Consider the following 16,209-nt stretch of genomic DNA (forward strand, 5'->3'; position numbering starts at 1 on the left):
GCTTGAATTTTACTCATTATTTCCAAATAACTTTAGTTCTCACTGTATGTATGTTCAGGTTATTCTGCCTGATCAAAAAAGATATTTGTCACCTCCATTGAACATTAACAAACAAGTTTTTGTGCCTTTTATTAGCAAAATATCCAAGCTTTTACCAAGTGATCTACCACTAGTTACTCTAGTGTTAAACATTTAATTACTTTTGTACTTTTAGTTTCACACACATGGGATAATAATCTAGTACAGCTGATATATACTAACAACCTAAAACCATACAGAGCTCCCATTAATTGACTCTTTCTTTGTTGTCAGTCTGAAAAACAAACAAAACCAACTATGTGAAATAAGAAGATGCATCATCAAGAAACCAGTCCCATCTTCACATCTTCTACATTTATGAAAAGATCAATGGAAATAACACATATAGCACCTTACAGGCTTGAGGCAGTTTCATACAGGGAAGGGAGGCTTATTGATGCAAACAGGATACAGCCTAGAGGAGGTTGAATGGGATGAAGTATATGCAGAAAATGATGCTGATGCCAAATTCAATTTGTTCCACTGCAAATTTGTCTCAATATTTGAGAGTTGTTTTTCTGAAACGTTATCAAAAAAAGCCTTTACAAGGTCAAGTAAGCCAGGGATTACTAAGAGAATTAAGATATCGTGTAAGAGGAAGAGGAAAATATATGTACAGGCCAGAATAAGTCAGGATCCAATGTTACTTGCTTACTACAAAAGATATTGAAATATTTTAAGGAAAGTCATTAAGAAGTTGATAAGCTTATGTGTTCTGACAGAAATTAATAATGTGGATAATAAGATTAAAACTATATGGAATATTGTCAAATGCGAGATGGGGCAGCCTGACAGTGCATAGCATACCATAGCAATAAAGTGAAATGATGATGTTGTGAGTGATAATTCACAAGCTGTAAGTATTTTTAACAATCACTTTCTGAATGTAGCAGCAAAAATAGGATTAAAGGGTTCAGTTGAAGAAGCAACAAAATATGTTAAAAATGTCATTCCCCGGGACTTCAGGCCTTTATAAATAGCACCAACATACCCCATTGAAATTAAGAGAATTATAAATATACTGTAAAACAAGAGCTCACGTGGTGTTTATGGAGTCTCTAACAGAATTCTGAAGTGGTGTTCTAATTTAATAAGTGGAGTCCTTAGTGATACATGTAATGCTTCACTGGCACAGGGAATTTTTGCAGACAGATTGAAATACGCAATTGTCAAACCTCTTCATAAGAAAGGGGACAAGAGTGACTTAAATAATTATAGACCAATCTCATTGCTGACTTCATTTTCTAAAATATTCGGAAAGTTGTGTATTCAAGAGTAGTCTCACATTTAAGTGAAAATAATTTACTCAGCATGTCACAGTTCGGATTCTGGAAGGGTTACTCAACTGAGAATTCTACCCATCAATTAGTACAAGCCCTAAATAACAAATTATTGCCAGTTGGTATTTTTTGTGATCTTTCCAAGGCATTTGACTGTGTGGATCATGTTACACTCTTAGAAAAACTCAGGTTTTATGGAATTGAAGGCTATACACACAGCTGGTTTGAATCTTACTTAATGAACAGAAAGCAAGAAGTGCTGAATAACACAAATAACGTTGGGAGGGTGCTAAAGTCTAGTGAATGTGGAGTTATCACAAAGGGAGTCCCACCAGGTTCAATTTTGGGTGCTCTGCTGTTCCTTATTCATGTGAATGACATCACTTAACATTCAGCAAGCAGAACTAGTACTATTTGCAGATGACACGAGTGTTATAATAAATCCCATTCCAGAAAGAGCAGCTGAAGAAATTGTTATGGATGTCTTTCAAAGAATTATTAAGTGGTTCCAGGAAGTGGACTCTCCCTTAATTTTGAAAAAAAAACTCACTATATCCAGTTCTGTACATCGAATAGAGCTGTACTCATAATTTATGTAGCATATGAACAGGGTTCAGTTAACAGGGTAGATTTCTCCAAATTTTTGGGTGTTCACATTGATGACAACTTGAACTGGAACAAACATATTACTGAGCTTCTCAAACAATTACGTTCAGCTTCTTTTGCTCTTCGTATAATTGCTAGTCTTGGTAATAAACAAATCAGCCTCCTAACGTACTTTGCATATTTCCATTCAATAATTTCTTATGGAATAGTTTTCTGGGGTAACTCACCACTTAGACATAAAGTATTGATTGCACAAAAGAGAGCAGTGAGAATAATTAGTGGTGTTCAACCAAGGATGTCATGTAGGCACCTATTCAAGGAGTTAGGTATTTTAACTGCACCATCAGAGTACATATATTCGCTAATGAAATTCGTTATAAATAATCCACTTCAATTCATGAAGAACAGTGATGTTCATATGTACAATACTAGAGGGAAAAATGACCTTTACTATCCATTATTGAAGCTGTCAGTTGCTCAAAAAGGAGTACATTATTCAGCAACAAAAATCTTTTATCATTTGCCCAACAGGTAGCAGATCAAGTTTTAAATCTAGCTTAAAATCATTTCTTTTGGACAACTCCTCCTATTCCATGGATGTGTTTCTGTTTCAAAACTGGTAATAAAAAAAAATTAAAAAAAAATTGTACCTCTAAATGTAGTTGCATGTGTAGAACTAAAAATTTCAGTAATATAAATATTAGCACTGTTCATGTGTGTATATATACTCTTGAGATCTGACTTGTTCCACATCATATTGATAAAGTAATTGTGAAAATTATCTACAGAACATAACTAAACTAATCTACACTACACTAAACCTCTTATGCACAAGCAGGCCACAGCTCACTGGAAGAAAAGATTCATACTCCAGCAACTCAGGAGACGACTTTAGCTCCCCTACAGATGATTTTTTTATGAACAAATCCTTATCATGCGAGAATGAGGTTAGTGGTGTGACAAAAATGCCCTTAGGCAACTATAGATTTCACAAAATACAGAACTCCACTTTCTCAGAGTTCTGTGCATTACAGATCACTGGCTAAATATGGACCAAATTGTCTCTTTTTCTACACCAGGGTACATACTAGAAAATTATTTCTGTAGAAACAGTTATAAAAATAGAGGTACAGTAACTTTCGTCTATCTGGGTCTAAAAGATAAATCTATTACTAGGTTTCATCGTCTCAGTGCAGAAAGGCACATTGAGTCAGTGAGGCAAATACAGTTATAGCATGTATTTATTGCTCCCCAAACAGAGATTTTGAGTCAATCCTAAATAAGCTTGAATATGTACTAAACAGGCTCCATCTAGACAAGAAATCAATAGTATTGTTTGAGGACTTCAACACTGATTTTCTTGGAACCAGTACAATAAAAGATCTACTGCTCAACCCCACAGGCACTTTCAACTTAAAATGGACTATGACAACACCAACAAGACTCGAAAGAACAACTGCCATTACCCTGAATCAGATATTAGTGAATATAAACGGTACTGCAAAATTTACAAGTACAAGCCTTACAGATAATGAAGCTCAAGTTGTTACCCTACAAAGCTACTTGAAGCCAACGCAAAACTACAAAAGAACTGTAACAGCATGGAAATTCAATACACATAATATAGAAGCATTCAATTTCCTACTACCAAAAGAAAAGTGGGGAGAATATCATGTATCAAAATCTCAAGCACGAGGGAAAGAGAACTACTCAGATAAAGGAAAAACAATAATGTATGCCCTACTTCTGAACAGCTACATTCAGAAATACATTCAAATCTACAAAAGACTGATATGCCAAAGAAGAAAAAAAACAATGATAAGTTCATAATAGAGTCAGAGAAGTATGGACAGCAATAATGAAGGAAACTAATATAGTGTCCCCTAAAATGGAAAATATCATTCTGAACAAGAGTTTAACTGATCCCCAACACATCAAAAATCTTTTCAGCTGTTACTATACAGACATCCCAAATAATTTGACAGTCAAAGACAAAACAGATACTAGGATGAAACAGAAAAACAAAGTGCAGTCATGTTCCTCTTCAATCTATGTTTGTGAAGCAACTCCAGATGGAATCATCCATGTTCCATGAACTGTTAAGATAATGTCATCAGGAATTGATGGTATCCTGACTGCATCATAAATCAATGTATTAAAAACATTTCTGTGTCTCTTACAAACATAGCCAATTCATCTTTCTGACAGCACATTTCCAGACAGTTTAAAAATTGCTAAAGTGGCCCCTATTCATAAGAAAGGAGACAAATCAAATATAAAAAACTATAGACCAATTACTTTATTATTAGGGTTTAGCAAAATCATAGAAAAAATAATTTAATAGATTAGTGGAAGTTTCAGAGAAAAACAAAATGCTCACTGATGCTCAGCAGGGATTCAGGAAAAATAAATCTACATCTTGTGCCATCTACGATTTTATACAAAATGCCCTGGAAACACTGGACAAAATACAAAGTGCCACTGGCATTCTTTTAGACTTAAGTAAAGCCTTTGACATACTGGACCACAACACACTATTGGACAAGCTCCAAGTATATGGCATTACAGGAACTGCATTAAAATGGTTCACACCATACTTGACAAACAGGAAACAGAAAATGCAAATAAAACATGAACTAAAGGAAAATACTAAGATATATTTCTAAGATGAAAAAAAAAGATGATTCTCAGGGATCCATTCTTGGGCCAATCCTCCTCCTCCTGTATACAGGATGTAGAATTGATAGTCAATATTCAGGTATATGACAGGAATGACCATTTGAAACAAAAGAGGCAAGTAAACATGGGGTCTAAAACACATACCTTAAGAGCTATACGCAATTCTTGATCTTCGATACTGTGAAACAAATCTCTTCTACTGCAAGCTCTTTGCTTTCCATATTTTGGGAAGTGGCAGTATGGACCAAAACAAGAAAAAATGTCCAGTAAACATGTGCTCTAAAATGCATACCTTAAAAGTTATGAGCATTTGTTCATTAGAAGAGTTACGTTTCAAAGTAGTGAAGATGAAAAAGTACTCATAGCTCTTGGGTTACTGCTTTCCTTTTGTGTTTGTTCTGTATCCCACACTCTGGAAACTTTTTTTGTATGAATGAATATTACTCAGTAAAATGTTATTTCAGTGCAGTACTGTCACTGTAAAAATTTAATATATGATGATGTTTCTAAACAATTGTTCCCCTACACTATAACCAGAGACAAAACATTAACATATAAAAGAAAACAATTAAATGACAGTGATCTTAGTTGGTCACTAGTGGTGCAGAGAATTAAACTATACTTACAGCCCCAGCACCTCCAGCAACTGTCTCGTAATATCCCCAGCCCTCTTCACCAAATGTGACATTGTTCATGCAGCCTTGAGATGCTGCACACACCTGGAATGCTTTTAGAACAACATCTACAATTCGCTGCGATGTTAACACATTTCCACCAACAACAGCAGCTGTGTCTGAAGGGTCGAGCATGGAGCCAGAAGGTATAACAGTTTTCACTGGATTCAAGCACCCCTATTGAGAACAAATATGTGGATATGAAAATATATGCATTACTTATTTATTATGCAAAATAAGAGTAAAATATCAAAAACACATGTGTCATCATAAATAAAGGGTAATTTCAGCCTTAATTTTCTTCCATGTGTTATTAAATGCATTCTAAATAAAATAATGGGTAAGAAAAGGAGTAAATTTTGTGGAATTGTTACATCACTGAATTACTTCTTTAGCCCAATATCAAAGTTTTCCTTAATACAGTTTTTCATATAACAGGTATGGAATCACCCTTTTAAAACAAAAATATGTCGATAAACAGAAACTTAAAGCCAAGCAGTATGGGATGAGAGAGGGGTAAAACCGACATGGCGGCCATTTTGGAAGCCTCCATTGTGGATGCAACTCTTAATTTTTAAGATCATTAGGGGGTTGTGTGACAAATCAGACAGATACAGAATTGCATGAGAAAAACAATGGTGCCTTTCCATTTAACGTAGCTTTGTTCATTCTCAAGCTTTGTCACATTTTGTACAGAACAAGGCAAATGCTGGTAGTAACACACAAAGGCTACAGGACACACTCAGTATGTCTTAAGTTGGCTGTCATCCACAACATCCATTCCTCATACATGCACATGCACCAGTATGCAAGCACATGCTTCAACAACCCAGTCCCTAAGGTTTGTAAGCTTTCCAAATACTGCACACACAACTGCCATCACATTCTGCCCCCCCCCCCCCCCCCTTTCCCTCTCTCTGTGCCGCCCCGGAGTAGAAATATAATTAACTTAAATGCAAGGAATATGACAGCCAATCTACCAAATGTCTACAACCTATCCATCTCTGCAAAACCTGCATATCCAGGAATGCCTGGACAGCTAGCCCATAAGCATGTGGGCCATCACCATGCTGTAACAAAGTTGAAAATGACAGCAGCAATGGCAGCACATCTTTTCTAACAATTGCAGGGGACTGGTCTGCTGTCAGTGTATGCTGAACAATTAGGGGCCCAACAACACAAGAACAGCATATCACACACTAAACCATCACTTTTGATGCACCAACTATGTTCAAAGGCTCCATCGAGTGAGGGTTGACATCTGACCAGTATCTGTGGTTCTGTTTATTTACCTCTCTATCCACAAACAGTACATTATAGGGAGAAATGGCAGTTTTTCATCTAGCTTTTGAGTCACCAAGCCCACAAACTGAGAAAGACAATCTGAATAATCCGTAATGGGATGTCACATTTTCATTTTGTAAGAGTGCGATTATCATGTGGCTGAAATTTGCATCACTAGTGTACAGCTCACCCAACTTGTGATGAGTATTGCACTCTAAAGTCTTACTGAATAATGTTAGAATAGCATTTGATGTTGATTCAACTTTAGCTATTTTAAATTATCTGACTTTCAGTTTGTTTGCAAGAGAATTTTGAGAGACGTTTCACTGCAACACAACAGATAATGATGGGTGGTTTCTCTGAGTGGCATTGATTTAAATTCTTGGAGGTAATATGAGTGATTCTCTCTTCTGAAGTCAGGACAATCTCACAGTGTTTGGCTTGTGTTAAGACCATTAAATTTTAGTGCATTGCACTGCATTAGCTGATTTTGTAATGTAGCAAATATCCGAAGTACTGTAGCAGCAGAACTTAAGACTGTACTAAGTGACTGCTTTGGCTAGTGTTATATTAATCATGAGATAGACAAAAATTGTCTGAAGATGGACAGGGACTGCACCACTGTTTATGAGTGCAGGAGGAATTGGTTACTGTCCAAAAATAGCTGGAATCTGTGTTCGACACGATCTACAAGCTTTAGGCTGCAGCCCTGGGCTGTGGTGGCACTGGGGCACCATGAGACAAATCCTCTGGCACCTCTAGAGCCTATAGTGTCATCTGGACTCCCTAATGTTACAGTACCTCCCGATTCACCTGTCCTGGCTGGCTGACACTTACTTGCAGTGAATTCAGAACAGTGGTAGAGTCATAAATTTCTGGGTGGAAGGATAAATGGGATGCAGCTGCTGAGCTGTCTCCCCCCCCCCCCCCCCCCCCCTACACATCAAAACCAGGTCTGTGAGATTGCTCACTGCTGAAAGTATGTCTGACCAAGCAAGAGACACTTTGTCTGTTAGGACAGAGGCCAATCTTCCTGAAAGATAGGAGCAAGTGCAGAGTGTGAGATTGTTTGTTATTGGGAGCTCTAACATTATGTTGGTGATGGAGCCCTTAGGGAAATAGCAGGCAGGTCAAGAAAGAAGGCCAATGTCTGCTCTGTTTGCCTGATAGGGGGTGGAGGGAGCCCTGCTGTCAGCAATTGCACTGAGTGCACACAGCTGCAAATTGTGCCTCCTACTGGCATGAATGGCATTTAGTGCATGGATTCAAAGGCACTACTCAGTTCCTGCAGGCATCTGGCTTCTTAGGTAAAGACACCTCGCCTTACTTGCCAGGTGGAGGCTAAGCTAAGTGTTTTGCAGCACTGTTCCCAGAATCTATCACAGCCTTTTGATTTGGACCCAAGTGGAAGATTTAAACCAGAGGCTCAGATGATTCTGTGATGATTTTGGATGCAGATTTCTTGATCTCCACTATCAGTTGAATAATATTAAGACCCCCTCCCCCTCACCTCTTTGTTTGTATCCGGCCTAATGAACAAAATTCTGAAAGCATGGAATATCAGACCAGTTGTGTGACTGTACTGAGAAGTTTCAAGCAACCTAATGGATAACGTCTGAAGTTCCACAATGCTTTTCGGACTTGATGATGCTTTTGTATACAGAGAAGTTGTGACACTAGAAAATTGTAGTAAAATACAGAAAGGCCTACAGAGGACTGATAGTTGCTGCAGGGGCTAGCAGCTGATCCTCAACATACACAAAGGTAACATGTTAAACATAAATAGGCAGAAAAAATGATTATTGTATGACTATATGATTGAAGACACTTACTGGGTGCAGTCACACCTATAAAATATCTAGGAGTAGGCACACAGATTGATTTAAAGTGGAACAACTATATAAAACAAATCACAGGTAAGGCACCCGCCAAACAGATTCATTGGAAGAATCCACAGCAAGTGAGGTCCATCCACACAGGAGGTAGTTTACAAAACCCTTATTTGACCAACACCTGAATATTGCTGATCAGCCTGGAATCAGTACCATAGAGGATTGACAAAAAAAAAATTGAGAACATCGAAGGAAGCCAGTACACTTTATTAGAAGTTCATTTAGCTAGCTCAAAAGTTGTCACAGAGGTGCTCAACCAGTTCCAGTGACAGATGCTGCAAGAGAGGTGCTCTGCATCAGAATATGGTTTACTGCTAATGTTCCAACTGCATACAGTTCTAGAAGAATAAATCAGTACATTGCTTGCTCCTCTGTGTAGCTTGTGAGAAGACCATGAAGTGAAATTATTGAGATCTGAGTTCACACAGGGGCTTACAAACAATCTTCCTTCCCATGAACCATTGCAACTAGAACAGGGAAGGGATGAAGTGACAGTGGTTCACAAAGTAAGACTTGTCACATACTATAAAGTGGTCTGCAGGCTGTAGATCAGGTTTCATGCTACCCATAAGAATGGCATACTGGTCATTACTAAAGCTATGCTCTAAGGAAAGGCACCAGTGTTTTTCCTCTCGTAGTCCTCTATGGACCAATTTCCATTTCAAAATTACAAGTTGCATTCAAGATGGCAGCCTCCAAAACAATCAAAGACTGCCAATCAATAGGAAAAATTCTCATCATAATGAAATTTTAACAATACTATACAATTATAAGACAGAATTACCTACCAGTACTTTAGCATTGCCAGTTGATCCACATAAAAGTACACTAAATTCTCCTGGTTATCAGTACTATCTGTTCTTTCCTTAGAGCGAAAAGAGGGATAGGTTGGGAGAGGTTAAGAAGGAAGGTCATTACCTACAGAGATGGCAGGAGACAATGATGAAAAAGCGAGGGGGAGGGGAAGTGGCCATCAGAGAGACTGGAATTACATCTTATGTTCATCTGATTCTCATTCTAGTTCCAGAAGAGAAAATTTTAAATGATAATTATTCACCTAGTCACCAGCAGATTCAGAATGTTGGCAACAAAAATTGGTACTTAGAATAACAAAATAGCAAAATTATATGAAGTTTTATTGTGAATCAAATTGCACTCATAAATCTCATACCTGATTAAGAGGGACATCATGCCCAACCATACAGCGTAGGCAATAGATGAGAGCAGACAGAGTTATTGCCCTGGGGGCATTGCAGTTCCCCCATACTTCAGGCCCGGTACCACTGCAAAAGTAATATTCCATTCATACCAGCTTACGAACTTAACAAGGAAGACAAATGATCTTACATTCACTCTCACTGTAAATGTAACCTCACTCAGAGTGAGCATTCAAGAGTGCAAGGAAAGCAACAAGTACAGGAGCAGTAAGAGGCAATTATTACAAACTTTATTAAGTTCAACATAAAGACTATCATTAAGAGTGTTTATTTTTTTATTAAGGGGTATTAATTGTATGCATCCATACAGTCTTGTTTTTACCACAATGTTTCTCACATTGTGACTTTCAAAATGTTGTACTGTTCAACTTGCCTTTGTCAATAAGTGCACTGTTCAGATTTATGAATATTTGTGCAATTCTTCAAAAAATGGGAAGTCTAGGTTGGAATATCAACAATATTATGAAAAATATAGATGGCTACTCAACGTAAAGATGGCACATGGAGTTGCAGACAAGCACACACTGAGCTTTCGGCTGAACCCTTCTTCAGAAAAGAAAACGTGCACACATTCAAACAAGCAAGCACACTTCATGCTCACATGACTTACCACCAGCAGGACTAACCAGATTGCGACTTGTCACGTGAATAGCAATCTGGAGTGGAGCGAGGAAGGAGGAGGTATAGCAGGGTATGGGTGGGGGGAGAGAAGAGCACTGTCTGGCAGGACACGCAGGAACTAGAGACTGCCCATCACAGGCCGGGCCACTTGTGAAAGAAGCCATGTTATATACCAGTTCTGTTGCAACAATTACACAGCTTTTTATATTGGTATGGCTAACAACCAGCTGTCCAAAAGGATGAATGGCCACAGACCAACTGTGGCCAAAACAAAGTAGACCACCCTGTGGCCCAACATGAAGCTGAACATAACACGCTAGATTTCAATGTCTGCTTCACAACCCATGCCATCTTGATCCTCCCCTCAACCACAACATTTCAGAACTTTGCATATGGGAGTTATCCTCACAACACATTCTCTGCTCCAGATATTATCCTTACTTCAACCTACAGTAACCTACTGTCCCCACATCCTCCACCCAACAGTTTTCTGCCCCCTCATCCTACCATCTCCTCCCTTTCCATATTCCCTTGCCTTCATTGTGTGCCCCTCTGCCAATGTACCCACCTGCTCTTTCCCCTTCCCTGCTTCTCTCCTTTTCCACTCCCTATATTTTCCCCCACACTCCAACCCCCAAACCTGCACCTGGCAATCTCTAGTCACCACACGCCCTGCCAGACAGCATTCTTCTCTCCCCCACCTGTCTTCTACTATTCCTCCCCCTCCCCTTCCCCTCCCCAATCCGAATTGCTGTTGACACGACAGTCACATTCCAATTGGAGCTACCAGTGGTCTGTGTGTGAGTGTGAGTGTGTGTGTGTGTGTGTGTGTGTGTGTGTGTGTGTGTGTGTGTGTGTGTGTGTGTGTGTGTTTCCTTTGCTGAAGAAGGCTTTGTCCTAGTGCTGTAATGTGCAACAATATTTTTATTGTGCCTCTCTGCAACTCAATAAGCCATATTTACAGTGAGTAACAATTTATCCTTTTCCTACTATTGCAACTAAATGAAGGCAGTCTATATTGTGCCATAAGCATTTCACTTCTTTTTAATTGTGAAGCATATTCAGTGGCAGTTTGTGATCTGATTGGTGTACTGATGCAGGTGCCATCCTGGAGTTGCACATAGTTGGTGTGTGTAACTAAGCTGTCCAATTTTTGGCATTTTTTAACAAATTTTTATCTTTAAACAGCCTCTAACAACCCAGCTATTTAGCCAGCTACATTATTATTTAATACATTTCCAAATGACATAATTAATTAATATTTTAACAAAAAGGGATAGCAGGATACATATAGTGGAAGAGAAGACAGTGTCTGACAGAGCACAGGGGGGGGGGGGGGGGGGGGGGGGCTAAAAGGCAGCAGGAAAAAGCTGCCAGGCGCAATGTCAGGTGTCGGGAGGCTGTGAAGGAGGAGATGGGGAAATGGGGAGCAGAACAGGAAGGAGCAGAGACGGCAAAAGACCAATGGGTGCATTGGCAGAGAGCAGTGCCCAATGAGGGTAAGAGGACATAAATTGGGAGGATGTGACAGGACAGAGGGCGGGGAGAAATTAATGGGTGGACGACGTGGTGCCTCAACCTAGGACAGCCTATTGTCCCCATACCCTCTACCCAACAGTTTCGGTCCCCTCTGTCGTATCACATCCTTCCAATTCACATCCTTTTACCTCAATGTGCACTACTCTCTGCAATGCACCCTCCATTTTTCTGCCCTCTCTGCTCCTCCCCTTTTCTACTCTCTGTTCCGCCTCCCCTCCACAACAGCGTACAAAGCTGTGCCTGGCCACTTTGTCCTACCACCTTATAGCCTTGCAATCTCTCTGAGACACCACTCCTCTCTTCCCCCATCTGTACCCTGCTATCACTCCCCCTTCCGTGTCCCATTCTGGACTGCTGCTTTCATTCCACATTACAAGCGGCAGTCTGGCGAATGCAGCTGGAGATAGTGGTCATTTGTGTGTGAGGTGTGCATGCTTGTGTGAATGTGTGTGTTTTCCCTTCTTTTCTGAAGAAGGCTTTGGCCAAATATCAGTGTGTTGTAACTTCCTTTTTATTATGCCTATCTGCTGCTCAGTGTATCATCTTTATGCTGAGTAGCAACCTAACCTTCTCATAATATTGTTTCTGCAGTCACAATTTGGAAGGTTCATGAAGAATGGAGGTTTACTTTTTTTTACACTTTTTTTCTTTTTTTTCCAAGATTAATGCTTCAAATCATTCTTGCCATCATAGTGGAGAAAATTATCCACTAAAATAATCGACTGAAAACACATCAAGCAGTTGGTAAAGTCAAAGCACGTCAATCTGTTGGAAATAATTCTCTTTGCACTGACCTGCAGAAGAAGGTGCTATATGCAAAACAATCTGAAGGAAATTTGAGTAGCTTGGTAGGATGTTTACATCAATTCAGTTTCTAGCCAATTGAGTCACCAAGGAATTTTATGTACAACATTTCATGTTCCAACTGTTGGAGGTAAAGGATCTCAATCTTAGAGATGGGATGCAAGAAATTACTGTCACAGAAAAATAGTGCTATTACTACAGGAGCTGTGCTTAAAAGATGCGATTATGTAGGAACAGAGCAGGGATTGAAGGAAAACGAAAAGATAGAATTATTTTTAAGTGATGTGTAGCAATCACAGAGACTGATTGTTATGGGAAGATTGTTTTCATGCCAAGGCCAAGCAGGATACATGAAGAATGTGAAGTTAGATTTTTGTTACAGCAAAAACTTATTTTCTGAATTGGTGGAGACAGAATGAGAAATTGTTCACTGTGGAACAGCTAGAAATGTGCTAAAAGCGGAATCAAAAATAAAACAATAAAGGATTCTTTTTTATAAAAGTTATTTACTGGTTTTGGGTGTGGTATCTTCCTCTGCCAACCTGCTCAACAGAGCCTCACTCAACACCTCACACCACTTGTCTAGTTCAGATTCACTGAAAACCAGGAAGTCCAGGATGGAATAAAAACAATTTGGAAAGGACAGATTGATTATTGGTATATACAAATGGCATTGAGTCACAACAGGCACAATGAAAAAGAAAGCTAGAAATATTTCAGATTTTGGACAAAGTTCTTCTTCAGAGGTAGAAAACATACATACATTCACACAACAACAACAACAACAACAACAATGACAACGACGACACCTCGCACACAGATGGCAGCACTGTCCCCGGGCACTAAGGCCCAGAGCGGCTGTGACTGATGTCAGTGACAATCTACCTGACATGGGTAGTGGAGACAAGGAAGAGATGTGAAGCAGGAAGGGGGAGGAGAAGCAGGGTAGGGGCAGGGGAAGATATTTGTGCTGCCTGTGGCAGGATGCAGGGACAGCACTAGGAGGCAGCACTGGGAGGCTGCACTTGGGTGGGTAGGGGAGGGACAGCATGGTAGAAATCTGCCTCCCCTTCCAACACCACACCTCTCCTTTACCACCGCCACCTGCCCCAGTTAGACTGCTGCTGAAGTCAAACACAGCAACAGTAGGGCCTTAGGGCCCAGGAATAGTGTGTGTGTGTGTGTGTGTGTGTGTGTGTGTGTGTGTGTGTGTGTGTGTGTGTTTTTCTGCTTTTGATGAAGGGTTCTGTCTGAAAGCTGAAAAATTTCTAGTGTTCTTTTCCTTGTCTGCAAGTTAACACCTCTTCTCTATAGTGTGTAGTGATCTATCCTTTCCATGTTGTTCAGATTCACTGCCGACATTTTATTATCTAGATTCAAGGGAAGGCCTGTGTTTCTGTGTCTGCTTCTCCCTACCTAAATGTCCAGATCCAAATCATCTTCCCTTGATCATTCAATTACATGAGCTGCAGTCCCTGATGTCCATGCCAATCTGTCAACTGTCTCAGCAATACCCATGTCCATTTGAAATGTACCAATCATAAACAATATTTCTATTTTGAGAGCTGTCATTGATCCCATGTCAATAGGCCTCTTCTGTATAGCCTTGGAGTTATCCGGAATTGTCCAAATATGAGCCTTCATAGACATAACAGTGTGCGTGATGAGTCAAGAAAAAGATTTGCAATGCCATTCTGTCCTATGACAACAACAAACCCATCACTACTGTGTACTAGCTATCATCTAGTATTCTCTTTATCATCCAGTAACATCAGAACTTGAAAAACACACCACTATTATTCACAAAGGTTTAGACTAACCCTCATCTAGCACCAAATTGAGAGATATGATTCCAAAAATCCTTCCCTCACTACTCAGTTAATTCAACAACTGCCTGTATACTCCATTTCATCATTCATGATCTTAAGTACTATTGGTGTCTCATTTATGCTGTACATGTATGTACTAATGAAAAAGAGATCAAACTAATACATATTATAAACAAAAATCTTGGCATCTGAGCAGTTTCCAGAGGTGGATGTCAACCATCACACAAAAAAGGAGAAGTCAGGGGCTGGTAACTACACAGGAATATAATTAGTAACAGTGACCTACAAGATATTCTCAAAATCATTTTTGAAAAGAGGAAAATCAACTAAATTCACAAACTGATGAGTACCAGACGGGAGTTGGAAAGGGCAAATCATGCACAGAACAGATCTTGAATGTGAACCTGATCAAACTTTGGAGGACATCAGTTTGGATGGAAAATTCTGCAAACTGATTAAACAAACTGCAAACAATGTGCTATCCACTTTCAAGTTCTAAGGAATTCTCAGAGCCCTTCAGAAGCAAGAGTCGTTCAGAACCAAAACTATAGTCAGACAAGCAGACAGACTTTAATCCCTGATGTGAGGATTAGGGAATGGTGACAAGGAATGAAAGGAGTGAGGTGAAATGTGATTTGCATGCAACAAAAAAAGAAATACAGATGCACTTCCTGGCATTCACAGACGGTACGGTGATAGTGCCAGAATTATTAAAAGAGACAACTAATCAAACCACGAAGCTCCAAAGTAAAGTGGCTAAATGAGGCTTACATTCCTCTATTGTGAATACACAGTAAATGGCAATCATCACGATAACTCACCCTAAAGCGAGAACATATGACCCTTGTAAGAACATGATTACCTCAGAGGATAGAATTTATAGAACAAAGTGTTCTTATGAGGGTATTGGGACCTCAAAGAATAGGAGACAGCCAATACAGAAGATAAGCCAACCAGAACCTGTACACCCAGTTAGAGAGCATCTCTTCTACCGTCAGGAAAAGTAGGATCTTGTTCTTTGGACACATCCTTCGAATGGCCCATGTGAAGTTGACACATTGACAAGGGAAACAAAGTAAGCTGGATCCAAGAGGTAAAACGGGTTCCAGAAAAAATGGGAAAAGTGGATAGCAAAACCATGTAAGTCATTAAGCTGAATCGTATTCCTCTTCAAACTGATTCAATGACAATGGCCATGAAAGCATGCAGACATAAAGAGTGAATAAGATTGCAAAGTATGAGGTTTAAGAATCCTAAAGCCCAGAAGAAATGAAGTTGGACAAAATTAATGTGGTCCTTAGATGGCTGAAATGCAAAGAAGACATACACAAGTTGTATAAGAAGGAAAATTCACTCAAGCATACTATAAAATTATGAGTAGAGTTACTGGACAATATGTATCTTCAGGAGACGAAATATCAATGACACTGATAGGTGCATACAAAAATAAGTAACATTGCCACACTTTCAGAAGCAATATTTCCTTCCTTCCTTCCTCGCAGAGAAATGTGAAATGAATGGGAAGTTGCGACTTTTATGAATAACCACCTCCTAAATGACGTGGCATAGATATTAGTTATGTTAGAGAAAAAAAATTGGCTTCAACATTTGGCAATGCTTCACCAGTTCAGCAGTTTCAGGTCTTTGTCTCCCCTGCTCCTCAAAACAGTTGGGTCTTCCTCTTTCTGTACCTACAATTGACCAGT

At 39.4% G+C, this 16,209-nt stretch overlaps 1 protein-coding gene across 1 annotated transcript in view; it reads right to left on the minus strand.

The window, feature by feature from the left end:
* LOC126091934 (5-oxoprolinase) overlaps window positions 1-16,209 on the minus strand; it is a 158,327-nt gene that overhangs the window by 33,822 nt on the left and 108,296 nt on the right. The window contains exons 16-17 of the mRNA XM_049907256.1: window positions 9,665-9,776; window positions 5,270-5,494 (exon numbers count right to left, since the gene is read on the minus strand). Of these exons, the coding sequence (XP_049763213.1) occupies window positions 5,270-5,494; window positions 9,665-9,776 (337 nt within the window). The remainder of the gene's footprint in view (window positions 1-5,269; window positions 5,495-9,664; window positions 9,777-16,209) is intronic.

Source organism: Schistocerca cancellata, chromosome 7 (genome assembly GCF_023864275.1).
Source record: "Schistocerca cancellata isolate TAMUIC-IGC-003103 chromosome 7, iqSchCanc2.1, whole genome shotgun sequence".
Classification (NCBI taxonomy): Eukaryota; Metazoa; Arthropoda; class Insecta; order Orthoptera; family Acrididae; genus Schistocerca; species Schistocerca cancellata.